Genomic DNA, 26657 nt, shown 5'->3' on the forward strand with positions numbered 1-26657 from the left:
TTTTTAAGATTATTTTTAATATTTTTAAAGATTAGTTTATATCCAAAACATGTAACATTTAATAATCGTCACTCATGCCCTCGTCTAAGTTTTGTCTTTGAAACCACCTGACTCGTTTCTCTGTTACTAGTTTGCTTAATTTTTTTAGGTTTCCCCTTATTTCATATTTTCTTTATTCGGCTTGCTCGGCCATGGCGGCTACCCTATGCAGTTCGTTCATATAGACGGACTTTCCCCCGCGTTTTCAGAGCGTCCGGCTAGCTGACCTGCAGTAAGGATTTCTCATACTGTGAGCTCCACCATACATCGCGCAACGTAGGTGCCACCACCTACCAAACACGCCGCAAAGCTCGTCCGGCCCAGCATGGCCCTAAACTGTCAAACCTCGCGCTGGCCGTCACAACACCCGCCGACTCGGCTGCCAGTGTTATGACATGACGTGCTCGCATAGCTGCATCTCTTGTTGAGGTTTTTCATAGGTTATTATCTGGATGTATCGTCTCACCTTTTCAGATGAATCACGTTTCATCCTCCCTCGCTGTGAAACCGTCGAAAGGAAACATATCGCAACACTCATCGAAAGCGTCCAGGCCGGGGGAGGGAGCGTTATGATCTAGGAAATGTTTTCGTGGCTTTCCCTGGCTGATCTCGTGATCCTCTAAGGCCCAATGGGCCAACACGAGATGCATCTATCCTTGGGGGCCATGTACATCCCTAAATGCAGTTACTATTCCTCGGCACAAAGGCATCTACTAACAGTACAATGCAACTTATCACACAGCCCGCAGTGTACGTATGTGGTTCAGAGTGCATCGAGATGATTTTACCATACTCCCTGGCCACCAGACTCCCCGGATTTAAAACACAGTCGAGAATCCGTGGGATCACCTCTATTGGAATGTTCGCGCCATGGATTCTCAACCGAGAAATCTAGTGCAGCTGACGACGGCACTGGAGTTGGCGTGGCTTCACATCCCTGTCGATACCTTCCAGAACATGACTGACTCTTTCCTACACGTCTCGCAGCTGTCCGAGCTGCTAACGGCGGTTATTCAGATCGGAATAATAACCATACAATTACTTCTGGCAAGTAATAATTTGCTACTTCCAGTACATAGCTCTTTACGTTTTATGGTAACCTTCAAAACGTTTTTTTCGCCCACTGCGTAAATACTTCCATATTTGCCGCATATCTCTTACCTTGGAATTGCAGCCAGGTATCCTGCATTTTGAGGCATTCCTTGCCTCAACGAATTTTGGTAGTTCCCCAACATTGTAAGACAATTTCTGAAATTGCTTGCAGCATAGCTCTTTTTGGGTTTTTATTCACATTTTCTACATTATCTACAGCTTCACTGTCAGAGGGATTCACTGTACAAGTGAGGCATCTTAATGTTCTTATTTTTATCACTCAGTTCCAGCAACCTCAGCAGGACAATCTTCAATCAAAAACGAGAATTCATTATCTTCCCAGACAGATAATTACGCTTGGCCATCATTAATAAGACCTATTTGCTCATCATTTAATATTACATGCTGTACTGTGGACTGTAGAAATAACAGTTACTTCAACATTCCATTATCGAAGACCAAATAAAAATTACGAAATATATACTATGATCTGAGGGCCACATGTGAGGACCTTCAAAAAAAGTCAGCCGTCAATACCTACATCAAAAGAGTTGAACTTCTGCATCTCTTCTCACTACAGTCTTCTTGCATTGTATTTTACACAACGGGACAACATAGTACATGAACAGTCACACTGTACTTCCGACGTTGCCAAATAGATGATTTACATGTCTCGTAAACTCAGATCCAGAACGAGGCGTTGCTGTGGTATGACACTGAATTTGCCTTCGGGTCGAGTACGGTTCAGATTTCCGTTGGCCTTTGAAATTCAAGTTTTCGTTGGTTTTCCTAAATGACACCAACAAATACTACTACGATTCTTTTGATTTCTTTCGCGGATCCAAGATTACTCTTCGTCGTTAATTATTTACACGTTGACGGAACGTTAAACTCTTATCTTTCTTTCTTTTTGGATCAGTACCGCTCGTATAATGCTACTTTGTGATATGCCCGAAGTTAATGACGATTTCGCGCCGCTAAGAACGACGTGTCGCGTTCTGCCTGCTAAGATGTACTGGTCTAGCCACAAAATTGAAACAATAGTCCGAAAGCTCGTATTTTGTTTACTCGGTGACAGTGCATAACAGTATCAGATGTCCTCCGGAAGTCAAGGAACGCTTCATCAATCTCGATGCCGTTTCTGCTGTTTTTCCCGCTATATATAACGAGTAGGATTTGCACAAGATCGCCGTTTTTGTAACGCGTCTTGACAGGAAGCCAACTCGATTCTGCGAGCGGCTTTGCTGGCGGACGTCCGCTATAGGACCGGTCTTCGGCGACTCAGCTAACGATGACCTCAGCGCAACAGCTCATCAAGTTCTGAAAGTGCGCTAAGGCGACGGAAAAAGATGTTGAAAAGCGCCCGTCAGGCAGACAATGACCGATGTGAAGCAGTGGTCAATACATGACGGTTTAATCTGCATCTATACTCTCAACAAGCTGGCTTTCAACCTGTGGCAAAGAACACTTCTAATATCAGAGTCATTTGCATTCCTTCCTGTTCCAATTGCGAACTAACATCCCAAAGATGTTCTGGCTCACATGCGGTTCGTCTTCGTCGAAATGTCTTGGCTCAAACTCGTCTAGGGGTTGAACCGCACGTGCCGCATTTCAAGCACTAAATTAGACACTTGTGACCCTTTGGTTAAATTGTCTGGCTGATGGCAAGTTTGCGAAATACAAAGTTAACATAACATATAATAACGGTAATAATAATATGTGGAACTAAATTAACGACCCATAAATGATGAAGGCCACACAATTGCGATTTGGTTAGAATAATGTTTTTTTCGGAAAGCTAACTAATAGCGAAAGCGGTCGTATTTAGAGTTAATGTTACACTCGAACTCATGTCCATTTCACACAGTTCGATCATTCACAATCTCATCATGAATTAAAAGCTCAACACTCCAACTCATTAACTATGCGAAAAGTTAGAGTTTACACCAGGCGCGGGGCTGCTCACCGGTCAGAGACTAAGTCCCGCGATACCACACAACACGAAATTTTCTTAGTCGTTTCACTTTCTAGCTGCCTAAGGTCCAACTCTCCGCTTTCGCGTCTCCATCCGAACTGTCCCAGTTTGGTGCCTCAACCAGAACTGTCCTCTGCCCGTTTCCGACCGCCTTTCCCGCGCCCGAACATCTTCTCTCAACTGATTAGAGCAGTTCCCTTACCTTAAGCCGTCCATCTGATTGGCTATAGGTTATACGTTTTAACATATTTAAATAATCAAAGCTTGACCACTTTCACGTTCTAAATAAAGTAACAATAATATCCATTACATAATAAACGTTAAGTTCTTTTACGTAAAACCAGTACAATTTACTTCTTAACTTTGAATGTCACGACCAGTAGCTTGCACCAGTGTGCTTTCTGATAAATAAATAAAGAACAAAAGAAACTATTATGTGCTAAACTTCACAACAAATATTCTATTACCTAATGATTCAATAAGATTTCATGCTGTCATCGTCCAATGTGCTTTGTGTGGAGGAAATGATGATCTGATGCTTAACTGAAAATACTGATAATTTATGTATACTATATCTTTTAAACAAATATAGTTACAGGTTGATATTTACAACGTTTGTGATTTTCATTATGCTCTTCTACATGAAATATCAATCGTTAAGACTTTAGCATTCAGATCTTTGTTATAAAACCTGTTAATTTCACTTAAACACTAAATCCTTAACTATTATATATATGATCTATGTTTATTGGGATAAATTACTGTGGCTTAAACCCCTGCATTACTACCGAACTAAAATGTTTTCATAAATGTTTCCCTTTATGGGCGATATTAGGTCCGCCATATTTAACACTGCTATGTTTCCTTCGTCACAAAAGCCTTCTACTGGCTTTCCCTATGATGTAGTTTCTCGTCTGTCTCACTCAAACACTATAGCGCTTAGGCCTCAATATACAATAGACACCTGTGAGTTTCCCCATCTCGTGGTGAATCTGCACCCTTTGTGGCATCCGGTCCTGGACGACATTGTTCGTTTCACAATTCCTGAAGGCTGACTCTTTCTGCCATATACTTAAATGGGAGAGAAGTGCTCGATAACTCACACAGTCACGAAAACTGGCCGGGAAGTGTTTCTATACTTCAATCCCATCCAGATACAAACAAAACTGTCCTGTGTTTATGGTCTAGTATCACCCTGAAGTAACTGTGAGGGACCTAGCATTTAAAACGGATGTCTTATTTTAGAATTCACTTTAGTAGAGCGAAAAACGTTTGGAAATTGTTTAAAATTGCTCCAGACGGGGTAATGTGTCAACAGAAATCCTCTTCGTACGGTGTATGTTGTTCTATGTACGATTTTTCCACCAAGAAGTGCACTAATTGGACAAACTTCAGTGAGATTTGACTTTCAGTGGTAAAACCATTCAAAAACTGAGAATAGCGTGTAGGGAGTTACTTGAAGAGACAGGAAAAGAAACCTGGTGTGATTGTGATGCACGAAGGATGGATCAGGTAAACACTCTGGTGACCCAGTGGAAGTTGGGTAAATGACGTTAGAAAACACGTAGGAGCAACATGGATGCGATTCGTTGAAGATCGTAATGAAAGGAGAAGTCTGGTATAACATTTTATACAGCCGTGGATGTCAAATGGCTCATGATAAAGATATACAGGGTATTTTTTAAGTGTCTTATATTTCTACTGAGATCAGTATTGGTCAAAACTAGAAAAAAGTTCCTACCATTATACGTCCGGAAACCAATATGTTTTGCGATAAAGGCCAATCTGTCCTCTTATTCCCGCCTGCCTGTTACACAGAACTAGGACAGTGCTGCGTGTGGTTAACACTCACAGTCACACATCTTTCAGTGTTTCTTCGCAGTGAGAGAATCACGCACTATGAGTTACACACGGCTCCATTCTGATTGCGTCACATGCATTACCCACACTCTTCTGTAAAGTCTGGCCATTGTCAATGGTTGTTGTAAGCCAATGCCATTAAACGTTTCCATGGCCAGGAATCCAACGGATTCAGGTCCAAGCACCAGGCTTCAACGACCAATCTCTCGCCCATGAAATGTTGAGGTGAGGTACTCTCGTACAAAATGTTGTAGTGCTCCTAATGCACAAACCACAGCCGTTGTCTTGCTGCAGTGCTACTGTGGTGTCACCGCCAGACACCACACTTGTTAGGTGGTAGCCTTTAAATCAGCCGCGGTCCGGTAGTATACGTCGGACCCGCGTGTCGCCACTATCAATGCTTGCAGACCGAGCGCCGCCACACGGCAGGTCTAGAGAGACTTCCTAGCACTTGCCCCAGTTGTACAACCGACTTTGCTAGCGATGATTCTCTGACTTCTACGCTCTCATTTACCGAGACGATAGTTAGCATAGCCTTCAGCTACGTTATTTGCTACGACCTAGCAAGGCGCCATTATCAGTTTCTAATTGATATTGTAAATCATGTACCGCCAAGTGCGACGTTCGTCATTAATGGATTAAAGTTAAGTATTGCACCAGCTACGTCCGTTTTTCTCAATTCTAATTCCCTTGTCATGTTCCAGACCTCACGCCAGCCTGCGTGAGCTAAAACGCGTGCATTTCGGCCTCCTTTAGTAACACGGTTAGCTCTCCTGCCAACCACAACAGCTACTTGCTCCAATACTACTGGCAATTCATTGCGTAGAAATCATGATACACAGTAGCTATTAATCTGTCTCGTGATGCGGGCATGGGCATATGAGTATGCTACCGACAACTCCTGCGCATACGCTCACACTGAAACGAGCCTGATGTCTTACCGTGTTTGCCAGAGGATTTGCATCTGCCCACATCCGAGTTGTGAAGATTTGTACCATCTCTTGTGAATCCTGCCTACGCCACTCAATGCTACAACACATTATTCGTCAGAAGTAAAACGGCTCGTTTCCGAACATATCCTTACATCTACATCTATACTGACGGTGTGTGGCGGATGGTACCTTGAGTGCCTCTATGGGTTCTCCCTTCTATTACAGTCTCGTATTGTTCGTGGAAAGGAAGATTGTCGGTTTGCCTCAGTGTGGGCCCTAATCTCCCTGACTTTATCCTCATGGTCTCTTCGCGAGATATACGTAGGAGGGAGCAATATACTGCTTGACTCTTCGGTGAAGATATGTTCTCGAAACTTTAACAAAAGCTCGTACCGAGCTACTGAGCGTCTCTCCTGCAGAGTCTTCCATTGGAGTTTATCTATCATCTCCGTAACGCTTTCGCGATTACTAAATGATCCTGTAATGAAGCGCGCTGCTCTCCGTTGGATCTTCTCTATCTCTTCTATCAACCCTGTCTGGTACGGATCCCACACTGGTGAGCAGTGTTCAAGCAGTGGGCGAACAAGTGTACTGTAACCTACTTCCCTTCTTTTCGGACTGCATTTCCTTAGGATTCTTCCAATGAATCTCAGTCTGGCATCTTCCGGCCGGAGTGACCGAGCGGTTCTAGGCGCTACAGTCTGGAACCGCGCGACCGCTACGGCGCATGTTCGAATCCTGCCTCGGGCATGGATGTGTGTGATGTACTTAGATTAGTTAGGTTTAAGTAGTTCTAAGTTCTATGGGACTGATGACCTCAGAAGTTAAGTACCATAGTACTCAGAGCCATTTGAACCATCAGTCTGACATATGCTTTACCGACGATTAAATTTATATGGCCATTCCATTTTAGATCACTCCTAATGCCTACTCCCAGATAATTTATGGAATTAACTGCTTACAGTTGCTGACCGGCTATTTTGTAGCTAAATGATAAAGGATCTTTCTTTCTATGTATTCGCAACACATTACACTTATATGCATTGAGATTCAGTTGCCGTTACCTGCACGATTCGTCAATTCGTTGCAGAACCTCCTCCATTTCAGTACAATTTTCCATTGTTACAACCTCTCGAAATACTACAGCAACATCCGCAAAAAGCCACATTGAACTTCCGATGTCATCCACAAGGTCATTTATTTATATTGTGACTAGCAACAGTCCTACGGCACTCCTCTGCGCACACCTGAAATCATTCTTACTTCGGAAGACTTCTCACCTTTGAGAATGACATGCTGAGTTCTGTTATCTAGGAACTCTTCAATCTCATCACACAATTGGTCTGATACGGGAACTTTTCTTCCAGTTTTGACCAATACTGCCTCCTGCAGGATTACCTGACACTTTTTTTAACCGCCCTTTGTATAGGGTTTTCAAAAATTCAGTGCCCAAGCGAACACCAAGTGTGACGGAGACTGCACCATGTGCCGGGAACGCTTATAGTTAGAGTACTGAGTATGCAGGATATTATTGTGTGTGATTGAGAATAAAACGGTGTTAAAAGATTTTCATTGTTTTATTGTTCTGATCACTTTTACATTACAGTAAATGTTCAAAATGAGCACCATACCAGAGCCGGTATCGACGTAGCATTCAGTGCCGTGTTCGCTAGGAAATGTGTGGTGTATTATGTATTTTCATGGCTGCTGCAAAAATGCTTGAAACCAATTCCGCTACATGTAAGGGTCAAGTAAGTAGTCGCCCACGATACCGACCTGCATGTTTACTGCAAAAAATCTCTCATAACTTCGCACAACTTTTATACGTTGTTTTAAAAAATGCATAACACTTTGCTGTCTGTAATAACGTTATTTTATTTTGCTACCGGTTTCGGTTTTGAACCATCATCACCGGCAGGAGAATTATCACAGATGTAATTAAATTTAAATCTTGTCAGAATTTGGCAATGATGGTTTCCTGTGGTAACTTATGTTAAAGCATGTATGATTTGTGATACATCTGTCATAATTTCCCTAACCTTGATGATGGTTCAGAATCGAAACCGGAGGTGAAATAAAATAACATGATCACCGGCAGGAAAATTATCACGGATGCAGTTAAATTTTAATTAAATAACACAGCACTGTGTTATGCATTTTTTAAAATTTTTTCATGCTGTTGATCATCGCCTAACCAAGATGTTTAATACGTTGGTTTTCATACGACCATGCATCCAAATTCTGACTATTTGTAAATGCCTTTTCGAGTAAACAGAATCTAATCTGTAAACATAACAACTTCAGGAAAACAAGGCTGTTCATTAGCCTGTTGCAGTAACCAGCGTACATACTCAAGACATTGTGAATACTCACCTGGTCCCATGGCCTACAGGCTCATGGATGATATGGATGAAGCAGCTGTCATGCGACACATCCGATACTAAACTATGGTGAATACCGAGCACAGCAGCAATGGCTCGTGTACATTTCTATGAATTGTCTTAACTTCACGTGTACGTACAGTCCGTGGTCTGCCCACATTTGCCCTGCTTACCATCAATGTGTCGGTATTCCCTAGTCCAGCGTGGTCTGCAGCGAATGTACGATAACGTGCACATCTGAGTGCAAGGAAAAGTTCGCCGTACTTTCGCTGGGCTCTTCAACTATTGCCTTCAGCCGCTCCGCAAGCGAAGTGCATGTCTCGCTGTTCTCCCTACGGGCGGCGCTCCCTGTTGACACTACAACTGCTACCCGCTTTTTACATGTTATGTAAAAATGTTAGACACAACGACTTTTAACTGCTCCAATCGTGTTTTATCTACGCATGCTCTGAGCTCACGCAATGTGTGTTTCCGACTCATCGATGGTTTACGAAATATATTTGTTTATGTCTCCTGTATCATCACTGTTAGTTTGGGCACTGAACACCCTGTTTGTAATTCGAATTAATGGTTTCAAATTTCTGCAGACAGAGAATCATGTCTATGAAATGGCACAGCGCGCAGTCAATGGTTTAGTCTTCTGGACCGTTCCATACGAATTAGCAACAAGGACGCTAATAACGTTATAATCGCCATATTTATTAATGTTGTGATTGTAGAAGCAGATGTCACGTCATGCGTGCCTGTAACCTATAATGTTCGGATACAGTATTAATAGTGTCCTACTTGAAACGGTCAAGTCGTTTACCTGAGCGTAACGCGCAAAGCGATATGAAATGGGACGTGAATCTGAGAACTATGGTAGGAAAAACGAATGGTCGACTTGGGTTTATTGGGAGAATATTAGAAAATAGTAGCTCACCTGTAAAGGAGACCGCATGTAGGACGCTCATACGACCTATTCTTGAGTGTTGTGGGCAGTACCAGGTCAGATCGAAGGAAGACATCAAAACTGCTAGATTTGTTACCGGCAGGTTCGAACAACAAGTATCACAGAGATGTTTCGGGAACTCAAATGGGAATACCTGAAGGGAAGGCGACGCTCTTTTCGAGAAATACTATTGAGAAAATTTAGAGAACCGGCATTTGAAGCTGCCTACCGAAAGATTTTACTGCTTACTGGCTTAACGACCCCTAAGGTAAGATACGAGAAATTAGGACTCGTGTGGAGACATATAGACAGTCGTTTTTCCCTCGCTCTATTTCTACATCTACATGACTACTCTGCGATTCATATTTAAGTGCTTGGCAGAGGGTTCATCGAACCACAATCATACTATCTCTCTACTATTCCACTCCCTAACAGCGCGCGGGAAAAACGAACACCTAAACCTTTCTGTTCGAGCTCTGATTTCTCGTATTTTATTTTGATGATCATTCCTACCTATGTAGGTTGGGCTCAATAAAATATTTTCGCATTCGGAAGAGAAAGTTGGTGACTGAAATTTCGTAAAAAGATCTCGCCGCGACGAAAAACGTCTTTGCTGTAATGACTTCCATCCCAATTCGCGTGTCATATCTGCCACACTCTCTCCCCTATTACGTGATAATACATAACGAACTGCCCTTTTTTGCACCCTTTCGATGTCCTCCGTCAATCCCACCTGGTAAGGATCCCACACCGCGCAGCAATATTCTAACAGAGGACGAACTCTATTTGAGAGAGGAACAGGAAAGGAAATGATTGGTAGTGGTACAGGATACCCTCCGCCTCGCACCGTACAGCGGCTTGCAGAGTGTTTATGTAGATGTAGAAATTATTTGAGAAGCTCTGTGACATTAGTGGAAGTTCATATAAGAGAAACCTTTTGATCTCAAAGTATACTATAGAGCAAATTCCGCAGCAGTACTACGATCCACTCCGTCAGATAGAAGTCCGGTTAATGGGTTACCTTTTTTATGTAATGTTAGCGTTATATCTGTAAGAAGCCTCTGTAACTGAGGGAGTAAAGGAAGCAGGTTAGAGTTCGTCATCCTATCGACATTGTGAGATGACCATTAGCTAAGAGGTCTTATCGAAGACCTTGTTTTGCGGTCGCTTGTTCAGCCTGCCCCATTTCAGTTAGTGACATTTTCTGGCTGTCATGTACTAACTTGCGCCCACACCCCTGGAAAAAGATATTATATAATTTAGATGTATATTCACTAGATGTTTCTGACGAATTCCATGATTAATTTATCAACTGACGTACTTAAAATCACTAATAAATAATTGCTTTGTTCAATGTTTTACGAAGATAGTCGTTAAGTGATTTGTCTGAGTCCTATAATTTCACCCACGTTTTGGGTATCAGAATGATTTGTTTGTGAATAAAACCTTCTACATCGCTGAATACATTTCTTCATTTATTACACCGTTTCGGCTACTGCCTTCATCAAATCTGTGGCAGAAACGGAGTAATAAATAGATATATTATGCGATCTAGAAGATTTTATTCACAAAACATTCACAATGATCGCAGACTCATGCAGGAAATTTATCTCCTTTAGTAATAAATCAGAATGATAGATCACGGTAGTGGCGGGTACGAAATTCCTCTTACCAAATCCTGTGTAAGTTGCAAGCCGAGGTGGCCATAGCTATCAGATTAACTTCTCACGGTTGGGATTCACATTCATATAATATTTCTTAAAACACATCATGGTCGCCGTTGACTGTAACAATAAATATTTTATGCAGTCAACGGTGACTATGATGTCTTTTAAGAAATAGTTATCAGAATTATTCTTTTTTAAGAATATCGCTCTCCGACCCAGCTCCTGTTATAAATATGGAACGGGAAAAATTAATTCAGAATTTTTCATAGAAGGTACAACAGCATCGACAGCCCTAGCGTTGTCCTACTACAAACTCATCAACGGCTCGCATCAGAAGCCGTCCCAAATACTATAGTCCGGAAGGCACACCTGCGCTCATTCCGGTTCGCAGGCATTTTTTTTTTCTGGGAGAGACACAGCAGGCTTCCCCATCAGCGAGTCGGCCACGCACTGACCGCCTCATAAATCTGTCGGCATTTTCCCGTTTGAGGAAAGCTGTGAAAGAAAGCGGTGACTTCACATTCCTGCTTCGAGTGTGTAGAACGACTGTCGCTCTGTACCAGAGAACGAGAGGAAAAGAGGGAGAGACAGGGACAGGCCAAAAGACGGAGAGAAAGAGCGAGAGGAGCAAAGGGAGGGGATGAGTTAAGGTGCTGAATACGCACATGACCACAGCGGAGCGACCTTGTCCGGGTCACGACCCGTGCGACGTAGTTTCGTCACTAGTTGCCCCTGTGAGGGCATGGTCGCCTTTTGCTGAAGGCTCGTGCCTGTGTACCACGTTTCACCTGCATTTGTTCTCTACAGCTCACCGAGTCGTGATGAGAGTACGAAGACTTCTTTCATGCAACTCTCCACGTTAGTCTATCATACAGAATTATTTTAGTCTACTCTCAATTGACTCTGTTTAATGTATTGAAACCGTGGTCTCCTACAATACTTACCACCTTTCCTCATACTTCCCTCCTTCGCCATATTTATTCCTTCATGTCTCAGGATGTGTCCTACCATCTTATTCCTTCTTGTAGTCAAGCATTATCCTAAAGCTCTTTTCTCCACGATTCGAGTTGATACCTCTCCATTGGTTATCTGACCTACACCCCGAATCTTCAGTAATCTTATTTAAACTACTTGAAAGTTTTCGGCTCCCTTCTTGTCTCTTCCGACGTTTCACTTCTGTGTAAAGCTACATAACAAACATCTGTCAGAAATTGCTTACTAACGTTTTAAGTTCCACGGTAACACGTTTCTCTTGTTCGGTAGAGCTTTGCCTGTTATCAATCTCACAAACATTAAAATAGTTCGAGCTGTTAGGAGGTGACGGGACAAATTTTTTAACTGGAACCCAACATTTCGTCCCCGTCTACAGAGGACATCTTGAAGAGGGGGTTGTAACTTTTTCGGACATCCGACGCTGAATAATGCAACAGAAGCTGGCAGAGGAAGAGGGTGTGGGGGTAGGCGGGAGATCAGTACTGGTTCCAGAGATATGTGAGAACACGCCGGGCAATGCTGATGGTACGACTTATCGTAGAAGATAAGTCGTAGAAAGTCAAATGCACTACAAGTGGCGAACCAAGGTGCGTATTGGACCTCCGGAAAAACTACGGAGCTCCTTGAAGATATCCCTCGCCGACGGAGACGAAACATGGGGTTTCCACTTGTAATTCATTCGACCACGGCTTAATAAGTGGAAATATTGTAAGAAGTGTGATATTTCTGGCCGTGAAAGTTTATATTTTACAATTTTAGCCAAACTGAAATCTATATCCACTTTACATTTGCCGTCGTCAGTTATTTTCCTGCTCTTACAACAAAATTAGTACACTGCTCTCAGTGTCTCATCTCCTGATCATTATTTCATTCAACTCGACCACACTCGATGATCTTTGTTATACTTTCGTTAAAGATTATTTTATAATCTCTTCTGACAAAACCATCCATTTCATTTAATTGGTCTTCCTACTCATTTGCCGTCTCTGACAGGATTACAGTCTCACAAGCGAAACTTTAAATTTTTTTGTCTCTGCACTACTATTAAACATTCAGGTTCTTTGACCCGTCCGCATGTAATTAAGTCTGATACCTGTACGAACTGTAGATAACCTTTCTCTCCCTGCGCTTTACGCTTTTATGTAAATCTACAAATAGTATAAATGTGCCGTGCCTTTCTCCTGCCTATTTTCTAAGATAAATCGTCGTATCGGTATCGCCTCGCGTGTTCCCACATTTCTCCTGAACCCGTACTGGTGTCGCCCCTAACTTCCCATTGCATAATTCAGTAGCTGGTTTGTATTAGTATTTTTACAGCTGTGACTTATTATTTTGATGCTCCGATAATACTCATATCTGTTAGCACCTCTCGTCTTGATACTATTTACATTTTTCTTGAAGTCTGGGGGCATTTCGCCTGCCTCGTATATCCTACATACCAACTGGAAGGGTTTTCGTCATGGTTGATTCTCCCAACAAACTTAAGAATATTGAGTGGAAGTCCTTTACTCCTGGTTCCATGTCTCGGCGGACATTCTTTCAGTGCTCTGAAAAAGTCTCTTTGCAGTATAGCATCACATTTTCCAACCTTATCCACATCATCTTCTGTTTTCATAACATCGCTTTCATGTGCCTTTCCTTTAAATAAACCTTGTACATATTTATTCCACCCTTCAACATTCTATTCTGTGCTTGGTGCCGGCTTGTCAACAGATTGTGAGTTCTTGTGGTTATAAACCAGCTTCGATTTTCTCCAGTAATTTATTTAGTTTTGCTACAACCGGCACAATCTTCTTCCTGTAGCCATGAATGCTTCTAAGCTTTGCACTTCTCCTGTGGCCATTCCTACTTCATCAGTTTGCTGTTAATGAGGGTATCAGTTTATTTTACTCCTCTTTATTTTTCAAAGAAGAAATAAAAATGGTATTTAAAAACCTTCAAGGACGAAATTATTAGCGTCAGAACACAAACTCGAATTTGTCAAGGATGGGTAAGGAGAATGGCAACACTCTTTTCAAAGAAACCACCCCATCATTTCCGCTGAAAAATTCTGAGAAATCAATCAATTGAGTATCGGGGTTGAGATAAAAGTTAACATTATTAACCAAGTAAAGAAAGTTCGTGCCTCAGTGTGTACTATCATTTCCTGGAAACCTCGTTTCGATGTCTGACCCGTTTAAGAATTAAAAAGGAGTGTTACGAAGAAACTACGTTTATATAAAATAAAGAGTATAGAACTAAGCATGATTATTAAACCAGAAATAATTTTACGGAGATCTGAAGGATTTATCAATAGTTCAGAAAGAATTTGGTTTCAACCTCTAACTAGAGCTGAAGAGGATTGGCCAGCTCGTTCCACTTCATTGAAGACGATCGTCACAACTATTCTTATGGTTCAAGTAATAGAATTAAGCTTTTCTTACAATATTATTGATTGTAATATATCCTACATTTAGTCTTTTTTTTTAAATTTCATTCATTCTATTGTATTTCAGTGAAATTTATAGGCATGACCGCATTTACATCTATAACACTTCTCTTCTAAGAATCTGTAAAATGTGATGTGCGTAATCTCATGCAGCATGGCTGTGAGACCCGGAAAATTAGTAGCTTTCAGCGATCTGACGGCTGATTATGACACTGTCAGTCACCGTGCATTGTCACAGAAGATCTACGGGATAACGAAAGATTACAGTTTCACCAAGTATATTTAAAGTTTACTCCAAAACAGGAGATTTTATGTGGATTTCCAGTGTCAGCATAGTCCATGGGAATGTCAAAGAAATGGCTTACCACAACGAAGTGTTCTTTCACCAACGTTGTTTCTCGTCTTTGGAAATGACTAACCACTTTCGACGAACACAAAGTTTTCGTTTATTCCGACGTTTTGGAATTAGCGAGTTAAGGAAAATCTTTTGAAGATGTTGAAGCCCATTTGACAGATGCACTAAGACTGATGGTATCTATTGCTCTACCATCTTCGTTAAAAGTCAGCTACAACTCAACTATGTTATTTTCATCTTAAGCGCAATCAGGCACGTTACAAAATTAAATTCACTTGTAAGTGATACATTTAGTAAGTACGTCTCATCCGAAGTATCTGGAGTCACTCTGGATCGTACTCTGACGTACAACTAGTAATGCAAGAATACGACTATGAAGGAGGATGTCAGAAATAACATCTTTCGCAAGATCACTGGTAGTATTTGGGGCTCTTGATCACAAAACCTGTGAACGTCGGCACAAGCAGCATGTCTCAGTGCTCCAGAACACGTGAACCGAGTCTGATGTACATCTATCTATGCAAACGTAGTTGACAAGGTGCTAACCGAAACACGTAGGCTTAATACAGATTGTCTGAAACACATGCCACTAGTAAAACTTTTAGCTCGTAGCCGTAGCTCTACGAGATATTCGTCGGGAAGTAACTGCAGAAGCAGAGAGAATAAATCAGGTTCATGAAAAAACCCATCCATTATATGGGCATATTCCAGCAGCGACTCTTGTAAACAGCAGGAGCAGGAGCGAGGAAACATTTACGGATTTCTCTACTTGAGAATAATTCTGTCTGGCATCTTGTGACGGGTCAAAGGTTAATGTTTTAATTCTATTGTCGCCGCCGTAGTCGTGTCGTCAAACTATTGGTGCAATGGAGGAAATTTACGGTGATAAGAGTTAAACGTTATTTGTCGTAATGTTACTTATATAATGTGTAATTTAACGTCACATCACAGCTTCGTTGTGGTTCTGCTACAGGGGCGATAAAATTTGAGTGGAACAATTCAAGTAAAAAACGTAGTTCTGTACCTGAATCTGATATATTGTTTCCCGTGTTGTGTTGACACTGTAGCTTGCTTCGCTAGCGGAATGTTTTATTTTTACCGTGCGAAACAGCTTCATCAGGAGGTCTGATTGACAATTATGGTAATTGTGTCGTTAGATTAGCGTAATTCGTCCCATAAGCGGTGCTGGCGCTGATCTGAAAACCAGTTCCGGACCAGTTAGCGGACTACGTCGACGCTCTATAAATCTCACACACAGGCAATCTCGCGAGCAGAGTGAAGCGCCTTTTTATGAGAAAATGATTATCATTTGGGGCAGTTATGCCGTCGTTGTAGTTTTAAGGTATGTTCTGTTGCTTTTTATTGAATATCACATCGTGTAACTTAATCAACTTTAGCACTCTATTCAATAACATCAGCATGGAACCTGACGAGTCAGTGCTTCTGGCGCATGGATGTGTGCGGTTTTCCACATCACAGGTGCGCGATAAGTCTCATGAGAAGTGACGGAACAAGTAGACGCCTATTTTCATGTGACGTAATATTTCGCGACGTAATAAGTGCATTATGAGAACTGTTGTGAATTGCACAATTCGTTCATGAAGTTAGGAACTTGCTGCTTAGTTATCTATTATAACCAATGATAATACAGACGGAGATACGTCTTGACTACCAGTTAACAGACAATATCGGCACGTATTCCAGTGACTATAGTGGGAAAGGTGACACAGTTGTGAGACGCTGCTGTAATCGCATTCGGGAGGCTGAGGGTTCAAATATCAGTCTGGCCATCCACATTAAGTTTCCCGTGATTTCCCCACATCTCTCAAGGCAAATCCTGGCCTTTGAAAGGGTGCGACCGATTGCCTTCCATCTCGTTCTCCAAAGCGAGTTTGTGCTTCGTCTTTAATGGTCTAGCTGCCGACGGGACATTAAACTCCACTCTTACTTCCTCTAGTATCTAAAAAATTGACAACCTTCAAAAATTTCCATGGCAGCTTCAGTATAGTCCCTATTTCTTCCAGATATTCTCCATCTTCGTGTACAAACATACTCTGCAAGCCACAACACTGTGTATAATGGAGGATACATTGTACCACTGCTGCTCATTACTTTTCCTATTCCACCAACAAATGGAACCAGTGAAAAACAACTGTCTGGTATAATGGAGGAAACATTGTACCACTGCTGCTAATTACTTTTCCTATTCCACCCACAAATGGAACCAGCGAAAAACAACTGTCTGTGTGCTTCTGTACGGGTACTAATTTCTCTTATTCTGTCTTCACGGTCTTTAAGCGACATTCACCTTAGTGGCAGTAGAATCGTTCTGAGGCCAGCCGCAAATTTAGATTTACTAAATTTTGTGGATAGTTTATCGCGAGTGTTACGCAAGCGTTCTCTACGCACCTCCTAGAATTCTCTCAGTAAATCGAAGATGACTGTAAGCCTTCCCTACTACCGACCTTAGGTGATCGTTCCATTTCATATCATTTCAGATGATGGGTACGAAGACAAGACGATGCCACCACTCGACTGATAACCCGAGAAGAATTCATCGGTGGAATACGCCGAGAAAGACTGAAATCGCATAGACGTGACTGTGTCAAGTATCACACCGCTAGTATTATATTAGAACATTGCAGAACTGTTTTTCTTACTCATGTTACCTTTTCCACATTTACAGCAAACTGACGTTCTTCACACCAAATAGAAAGCCTGCGTAAGCCATTCAGTATCCTTCCACAGTCAGTCACAGACTACATTTAACAGTACACTACAGCGTCATCCACGTAAAGCCACAGGTTGCTGCCCAACATTTCCCTCAGATCGTTCATATAAACAGAGCGGTACTATAACACTTCCCTTTCCTCTGTTTCCAATGACACTCACCGTCGAGGACAATGTACTGGCTTCTGTTACCTTAAAGTCTTCAAGACACACACATGTCTGAGTAGTTTTTCCGTATTCTCGGACCTTCGTGAACAGTCTACAGTGTGGCACTGTATCAAACGCTTTCCGGAAAGCTAAGAACGTGGAATTTGCCTGTTGTCCTTCGTCTGTGGTTCACAGGACGTTGTGCTGAAAAGGGTAAGCCGAGTTTTGCACGAACGATGCTTCTTAAACCCATGTTCATTTGTTGATTGAACTAACTGACGACCACTCAACTGCTTATCTGTTCTCCCAGCAGAAAAACGCTGCTAGCCTTTTTGATGAATTTATTAAGTTAAGTAACCATTGTTACTGCAATGACATCGTGATTAATAACACCTTCCTCTACGCTGCCATTGTCGATGAGGTCCGGCCTATTTGTAACTATAAACCCTAAAATATTTCCACCGCTCAAAAGTCGTCTCATTAGTGAAACTTCAGCCTTGAATGTTAAGAATGACTGTGCTGGTAAAACTTCTCCGTTACTTGATTTTCAAACTCCAGAGTGAAACAGAACGTACTGAGACTGTTTTCTCTTTACTTATTCTCAATATTTCTAAATTGACATGCAATATTTTAGCGCAACGCAATCTGACTTTCAATAATTCCTACAAAGGAATAGCCCTGACTAACATTAGCCTATACCTACCATGAATCACTTACGTCACAAATATCTTCGTTACTCGAACTACTGCAACACAGTGAACGCCAATACTGCTAGCTAAATAAAAGATTCTAACTACTGACGGCACTAACTACTGATAGGCATATAATTAGCAAATGAAAGATTTTGATAGAGAACAAACAATGTAATTACCTTAATAGTGTTCAAAAGTAATTTTTTTCTGACGGACACGCGTCCAAATCGTCCTCGCATATTAACATCTCAAAACTCTGTCATCTCTCTCCCCACATCCACCACTGCTGTCGGCTCACCTCCAACTGCTGTTCACATCCAACTGCCCAACATTACACAGGCGAATAACTTCCAACAACGAGTCCAACCAGCCACAGACTGCACGCAGCGCAGTCAGCGATTTTAATAGAGAGCGCTACGTGACGATACCAACATAAAAACCTAAACAGCCTACTTACACTAGTTGCTCAAGACTGTTTTCGTGATAAGCGTTCAGAACCACTTCGCAAAACTATCCGTATCACATATTACGGATCCGTAGACGTCTCAGTCTATAACGGATAAGTTAAAGTCACCTCTGCCTAATATTACATGGTCAGGATACTTCCGCACTACTTAGTGTAGACTTTCTTTGAATGATTCTCCAACTGTTACACCAAAGTCACGTGCCCTGAAGCAACGCCCCTCATTAATCTGAGGCCACCTTGACCGGCTACTAGTGACCACGTAACTTAGTAGTCAGATTCTATTTCGAGCACGATGAACATAATATTTTTGTCGATTGCAATGAACAACCTCCCACCTTAGATATTTAACGTGTAATTTTGACGTGCGTTCCGTTCCATATCTCGTTAAATATTTCAGAGCTTTTCACTTCGTGTGCTAATCAGCCCTCGTTTCCGAGTATTATTTGAGAGCGCCACGTTTCCTGAAGTGCGAGAAATTCAGGGACTTTGTTACAAATTCTTTATCAATTTACCGGTAAAGTCTTGTTATCTTCATCCATTTAACGTTAAACAATTGTCATTCGAAATACTCACTTTGCGCGTAATCTGATTTTGCTCTCTTCGTATTGAATGGTGAGCGTTCATCACAGGGCCTCGAACTATCTGCACTTCACATTTACGTTGTCTCTTTGTTGAAGATTAAAGTAATCTGTGTGTTTGTATTGAGTGATAAATGTTCCATCATCCTGTTCACCTGTTACTAAATGAAACCCAATGTCTCACTGTCAAAATCAAAACTCGTAATACATAAATCCTCGTTTTCAGGCGTTAAAATATTAATGTTGAAAACCTAAGGTTCCCAGAAGCACGCCAGGTTATTTTTACTCTTCGGTTTATTTCTGTTCATGTCCGTGCAGTCAGTGTCTCCAACTGCTCAAAGAATGAAAAATCACCCAATGGATGTATTTGGTTGTTGAATAGTACTATTCGCTTTTTGCTACGTTGTTTGTGCAGTCTTCTTTTGCGGATCGGTCGCTTGGGATCAAGCGAAATCAACATTTTTTGGCCTTCCTTTTAGTCCAGCACTCTTTCATGCACAATGAGTGACCATCTTTCTGTTGCTCCGTCCATATCTGTTGTTTGAACCTTTTCTCTCCTTCCTGGAAACCCGGTGAGTGAGTTTTCTGGTTGTTCTGTAAATTTGGCGATCCTAAATTATTAATTTCCTTCCTGTTACTTTACACCGTATTGGTCTAGTCACTTAATCTATCAAGAGTGTGTGAATCTGATGGGATAGCGTGTTTATGCCCATTTTGTCTATGTGTACCATGAATTGGAATCTTTGGATGCACATTGTATCCTCCATTGCAGGGATTTGCCTGTAATTTTCTCAGTGAATTCGGGTGACGTATACCATCTTTCTTCTTCTTCTTCTTCTCCTTGTTTCAAATGGGCCTACTTTGGACCACGCTTGTTCAACTGTTGGGCGTATTCCATCTTTCATTATTTGTCCTAAGATTTTTGCTCATAGTTGTACATCTCTTTACCTTTCATTCACTTTTAACGTCTTTGTTGTAGAGCAAGTATCCATTTCACTGACGCATAGCGTGCTTCTGGTTTGATCATTGTTGTATAAGCTTGCATTTTACAGTTCCAAGTTATTTTTTGTTAACTGAACGCGGTTTTCACTTTCTGAAGTCTGTGTTCTATAACCTGCTTTTCGTTACAATTCTCACTGATCCATTCAATTCAGTATTTACATTTTTTAAACTGAATGCTTTGTTATCGGCAATTTTTAGCCAATCCGATGGTGTTTTTACGTCAGTCAGAATTTTTAAGGCAAAATTGGTACTCCTACTTTCCTCGTCTATATCTGCAATATTTCAGGCTGCGTTTGTGCCTCGCTGATGTCTTAGGTGATTAGTGATAGGTATCTGCAAACACTTTACAATCTAATTCTTTAAGTTTGAGTTGAGGTCCTAGTCGCTATGTTGGTGCACCTGCTCTTCTCCAATCTCTTAAATGTCACTTTTTCTTTCGTTGTTATGGGAGTTTCTATTCTGATGTTCGTTGTCTTTTACTTGACTCAAATTTAGACGGTATTCCGAAGAAAGTTTCTCGGTCTATAATGACATGTTTCATTTTTATCACTTTCTTAGTAGATCACTTTCTCGTCTCTCTGTTCGTTCGGTACAAATTTTGCAATTGGTTTTAAACTAACTTCCCATTGCGCTAGAGACTTGAACTTTCAACACAATCCACAACTGGATGACGATGTGATATTAACTCGCTTTTGCGTCTAGTGTGTTGCAGAGGGTACTTTGTGTACTCTTGTTCCAGTTGCGTATGTTTCGCCGCAATAACTATCGCTTATAAGTTGGTGAGTGAGCTCGAATCTCTATAATTTTTACCTTCAAGATCTTTTCACGAGATACACGTAGGCCAAAGGAACTACTGATGGACTCAGGTGAATAGAAACTGAAATAAACTTGAAATTTGCCACATCTCTCTGTTGACATGTATCATTAAAATGTTGGAAATCAGTTGAAAAATTTCGCGCACACAAGACTAAAGAGCAGAATAATCAGTCATCATTTAATTTAAAATTTCTTAACATAACACGTTTTTAAAACGGAATAAAAAGTGTAAAACTATTTCTCCTTGCCCTGTACAGATTCATAATCCCATAGACATAGTCCTTACAATTTATCAGGTTATTCTGGACGGGTTTAGGAATCTGCATGGGCTAGCAGAAATTAATTTGTACTTCTAGTCTGTTTTAAAAACGAGTTATATTAAAAAGTTTTTATTTAAATAATTATTTTTTCTTTTTAACACGACATTTGTAACGACTTATCCTTATTTCGCTACAATTTATCAGGTGTTGGTGAGCTAAGCACCTAGTCGTGACTCTGTGTGGTTGAGAAGAACTTCGAAAAGAATTTTGTGCGAAACTGAAAGCAGTGAGATTTCACGATAGTTGTTCGGATCTGTCTTACTTGCTTTTGTATTTAATTAGTGTATAATTGCCGTCTTCCAATCTTTACGGACTTTTCTGGCTCGCCAGACTTGATCAGACACTTCTTTCAGTTCTAATGAATAGTTATTTCCTGTCAGCTGCTTAACCTTTATTGTTCTCCCGTACTGTAAGCTTATTTCGACGTTGCTGTCATTTTCTGTTACATCCTACAATCATTATGCGTAGTATAGATGCCGTCAATAAGATGGTACTTTAGATAGAATATGTATGGAGGCATACTTACGTTAAGTTGTTCATAACGTATGTACATACTGTAACTGTTGCTTGTCACTATTTTCTTGCTGTCATATCATGAACAAGTATAAATTTTCCGTAAGATTTCACAGTTGGTTGTATCTTGACAGGTTAGTAGCTTGATCCAAGTTTGCTTGCGTTACGTTTTTATAGAGTATTTATATGGTAGACTTTCATATGGTTGGACTTGTATACGTTCTTGCTGTCTTATATCGTGAATAATTACGTATTTTGCGTAATATTTGACAGATTCATAGCTACTTTCAGAGATTTTGTATCTTTACATTTGATTATCCATAACAAAGATACTATGGTTTAAGTTGTTGTTTGTGCAGTCTTTGGTGTATGCTGTAATGTGATTTATCGTTTCAAAAAGATAATAATTATTTCTAAAAGGTGTTGATGCTTTAGATCTGTTTGCATGTTTAGAATTTCTTGGGATTTGTTTTTTATGTGTAAGTAAATTTGTCTCTTCCAGAATATTCGTGTTGATTCATTTAGTAATGTTATGCAATGCATTTAGTAATGTTACGCAATGTTTATGTTTGTAGGTTTGAACTATAGAAAGAAGATGACGGGTTAATGTCGGAATCTCTTGTTTGCTCTCTATATTTGATGTAGAAGCAACATCCCTTTTGTTCAGAATATTTTCAGCAATTTGCACAATTAATTTTGTGTACTCCGCGATATGAGTATTCTGGTATTGTGGTTTTTGCTGAATGGACTTTGGCTCCTAAGTTGTTAGATGTTGTAAAAATGTCTTTTCTAACAAGGCATTTAGTTTATTTGAAATATTTCCCATATAAGTGGCAGGTATGTATGTGCTTTTCTTTAACGTAAGTATACCCCTGTATATATTCTGTCTAAAATACCGTCTAATTAACAGTATCTATATTACGTATAATGGTTGCAGATTGTACTAGAAAATAGCAATAACGCCGAAATAAGCTTATCGCACGGAAGAACAATAAAGTTTAAGCAGTTAACAGTAAATAAATATTCATTAAAATGTCATTCTGTGACCTGTATTACGCTGCAGGCTCTACAATGCGGAAATTACTTCTTCCAGTTTCATAATGAAGTTTTCTCCTGTACTTTCCCATTGTTTGCGTTCTATATCGTTTTGCCTTATTACAATTAATTTTAATCCTTTGGTGTTCTAAAAACACAAAAAAATTAATTTTAAAATTTTCACAAAATCAATGGTTGTCATCTTAGTAATAGAGTAATAAAAGAAGAAATTTGAAAAAGTAAAGAATCAATTGTTTCAAATTTGTGGTTCTACTCTGGAGCTACAGGGATTTGTTGTTTTCACTCACCCTTTATTTCATGAGATATATTCTAAAGCGATTTCTCATTTTTCCTGGAAATAGTCCCTCATCTCGAAACGCCCATGAATTCATACCGCCTAAAAAATTCTACCCTAAATAACAAACAATTATGGAGTTAAAATTTATTAACTTCATATCAAAAGTACATACTGCGCCAGTGATATCATTTCGAAACTACTCATATCCCTAGTAGCATAAACTCAAATTTACACGAACTTTAGAGATACTTACTTCCAGTGTCAATAAACTCCTCAAAATGATCACTATTAAAAGAAATCATGTGTGACAATCTCATGCAATCACGCAGCACAGTCTCCGTGTTGACTGTTGTTTTGAACGCTGAGTGCCTGCTACAATTCACAGCATTCATAGTAGTACCTCAGTGCACCAATAGATGCCTCTGTCTTGGAATGGCATCGATGATTTCATGCGAAAGGCACTGGTTCTTCAAAAAATAATTAATGAAATGGTGGTTTCAGGCAGAACCCATTGGCATTCAAAGGGTTAAAGCCTACTTTCAGATTTCATCTAAGTTTCTCCATTCGTGTTGAATTTTATCTGCACGTTGAAACAGAATAAAGGTATCAAGACAATAGCAAAGAACAGAGATACCAGTTGTACCCGGGTTGTCTCGTGGAGCTTGCATCTACGAGATGTAAATCGCAGCGAACAAAGTGGGATTGGACGTGTCTCCTGTTCCAGAGTGCCCCGTGCTGGACTTCCGCTCGCCGCCGGGCCCGCCGCAGAAGCTGCCGTTTGTCTTCCTGCCGCTGCGCGGGCAGATCGTCCACCCCAGCGCCGACATCGCCCTGCCCGGTGAGTCGCGCAATGTCAAACCTGTCTACAGCAAATGAGAAGGAGGAAAATCTGAACAAATGCTACATTACACTACTTCCCGTTAAAAACTTTGTAATGTCTAACTCACATACATACTTCTTTATTTACAACAACCATTTCGACAGGCTTTGCTATCATCTTCAGGTCTTCAAAATTGTTTGTTATTAAACGTGTTCATTTTGAGTTGGAATCTAACGCCAAGCGCCCATGTTAGTGGACAATATGTAGCACATTATACAAAGGTTTGTCATAAATTATACAATTACAATGAAACAGCATAAACATTTTGTTAGCTGCAATCCAGAAACCGTACGCTAAGAAGCACCTTGGGTACATGGCCATGCCCATATATGAAACGCTCACAGATGACTGTAACGTCATTTTATAAGTATTTTATTTAGGACATATAATTGTACTAGCGGACCCGACAGACGTTGTCCTGCATGATATTTCAAGCGATTAGAGTATTAAACAAAGTATGAAATGAAAGACAAATAAAATAACAATTTCATTATTCTTTATTTTGGAATAACATCAATTTTTCTAAAAGCAATTCGTTGTAATCAATAATGTTTGTTTAATTTTATCTTAATGCGAGTTGATGAACATTATTTTTAATCAGTTCCTGATGAGTAAAAATGAATAAACTTGACGGTTTTCAAACTCGAGAACACGCCACATATACTTGGCCATGTGAAAAGACCGGATTTTCTAGATCCAACCCACAAATCGACATTGTTTGACCTTGCATAAAAATAAAATATTAGGTAATGACATGTGTAGTTTGTACCTGTTGTTGGATTTCTTTATTTGATATATAAATGATATCCATCTTCTCCTTCCCAAAATATCAATGGATATTGCAAGCTTCGTAAGAGCGATGGCTGTCTTCAATCGTATGCACTGTGTTATCTCTGCGTTGGATTCATATATCTCGACGTTCAAATGCGTCGCCAACCATAACAACTGCAATTTCATTAACGGTCGCTGCATTACATCGGCCCTTGTGCTGCCCAGATAGTACTTTGTCTGCTTTTATGACGATCGTATAGTTGTCGTTTTGCAGTCTGTTTGAAACGGTATGGACCGTTGTGATTCTTTAAAAACGGTTCTAAAATACCCACAATTTCTTGCTCCTCCATCTGCTCGATATGGTTGTACTGGCAGCGTGCTTTTATTTGTGCTCGTCATCACCCATGAAGTAGATTTGTATAAGTTTTGAGGCGGTATCAGGCATCGGCATTAAAGAACCAATTTGATGATACACTTGGCCTTGAATCTTAAACGTTGATTGAAAATTGCGACCATCTTCATTCTGAACGATTTTTGTTACTCCAAATGATGTCATTTGAAAGCACGAATTGAATTTGCGAATTTTACGCAAAAACTATTTAGACTGAGATATAGCTCCAGCCAATAGCGTTTTCAATGTTTCTGGCGGCGAATTAAACGGTGGTAATACAACAGACGTATTTGAGTGCATGACAGTGTTGGCATTGTTTGTTCATAGCACCCATTACAATTAGTGAATGTGACAAATAGTCGATGTCCGACTCATATTCAAACGCAAGGCGAAGAAGTGATGCACGTGTTAATGAGCGATACACTTGCAAACGCTGTTGTTCACGTGCTCTGAATGTGTCGGTGACTCGTTGACGGGCCAGTCTTTGTCTCAATGCATTAGCTCGAAGGCGTTCGTTGCGTTGCTCTTGACTTTCATAAGCACATCTGATTGCATCCTGGTTTCTTAAATTTTCATTGTCCCTCAGTTGATTTTCAGCCGATCTATTTAACCGACGGTTCTGAACTAATAATGAATTCCGAGTCCGTCGACCAATATTTCCTTCTCCTTCACGAAGACCTGGCATTGTTTTATGTACGTAATTGATATGTGAATATAATACACTTAATATTCACTGAAATGCGACACCTGAAATATCAAAACACACCAAAAAAATTAAAACGTCAGAATAACAGAACACACTTAATATAATACACTCAAATTAAAATGTCGAAAAATAAACGAAATCCTATGCACGCAACGTATATCTGAATATAATTCGCTCAATATTGCACACAAAAATGCAACGCCACCTACCGTTCTGGGTTAAGAAGGTAAATTTTCCAGGCCCCCACTTGAATGCATAGACAAAAATTCATTCAAGTCGATCCAGCCGTTCAGTTGCAGTACAGATAAATAACCCAGATACCGGCTGCAGCGCCATCTGCCGGGCTGATTTGTGAATCTAAATCATCCAGGCCCCCAATTGAATACATTCACAAAAATTCATTCAAATAATCGATCCCGCCGTTTAGTTGCAGTGTAGATAAATAACCTAGATACCGGCTGCAGTGCCATCTAGCGGGATGATTTGTGAATCTAAACCATCCAGGGCGCCACCCAAAGGCATACTAAAAAATTCATTCAAATCGGTCCAGCCGTTTAGGAGGCGTTCAGTGTCATACACACGTACAGTAGAATTATACACTCCTGGAAATGGAAAAAAGAACACATTGACACCGGTGTGTCAGACCCACCATACTTGCT

General features: G+C 40.5%; 1 protein-coding gene across 1 annotated transcript in view; it reads left to right on the top strand.

Annotated features, from left to right (window-relative positions):
- The window catches only part of LOC126273368 (uncharacterized), a 536417-nt gene that overhangs the window by 357822 nt on the left and 151938 nt on the right, over window positions 1-26657 (top strand). The window contains exon 5 of the mRNA XM_049976918.1: window positions 23975-24088. Coding sequence (XP_049832875.1) covers window positions 23975-24088 — 114 coding nt within the window. The remainder of the gene's footprint in view (window positions 1-23974; window positions 24089-26657) is intronic.

This window comes from Schistocerca gregaria, chromosome 5 (genome assembly GCF_023897955.1).
Source record: "Schistocerca gregaria isolate iqSchGreg1 chromosome 5, iqSchGreg1.2, whole genome shotgun sequence".
Lineage (NCBI taxonomy): Eukaryota > Metazoa > Arthropoda > Insecta > Orthoptera > Acrididae > Schistocerca > Schistocerca gregaria.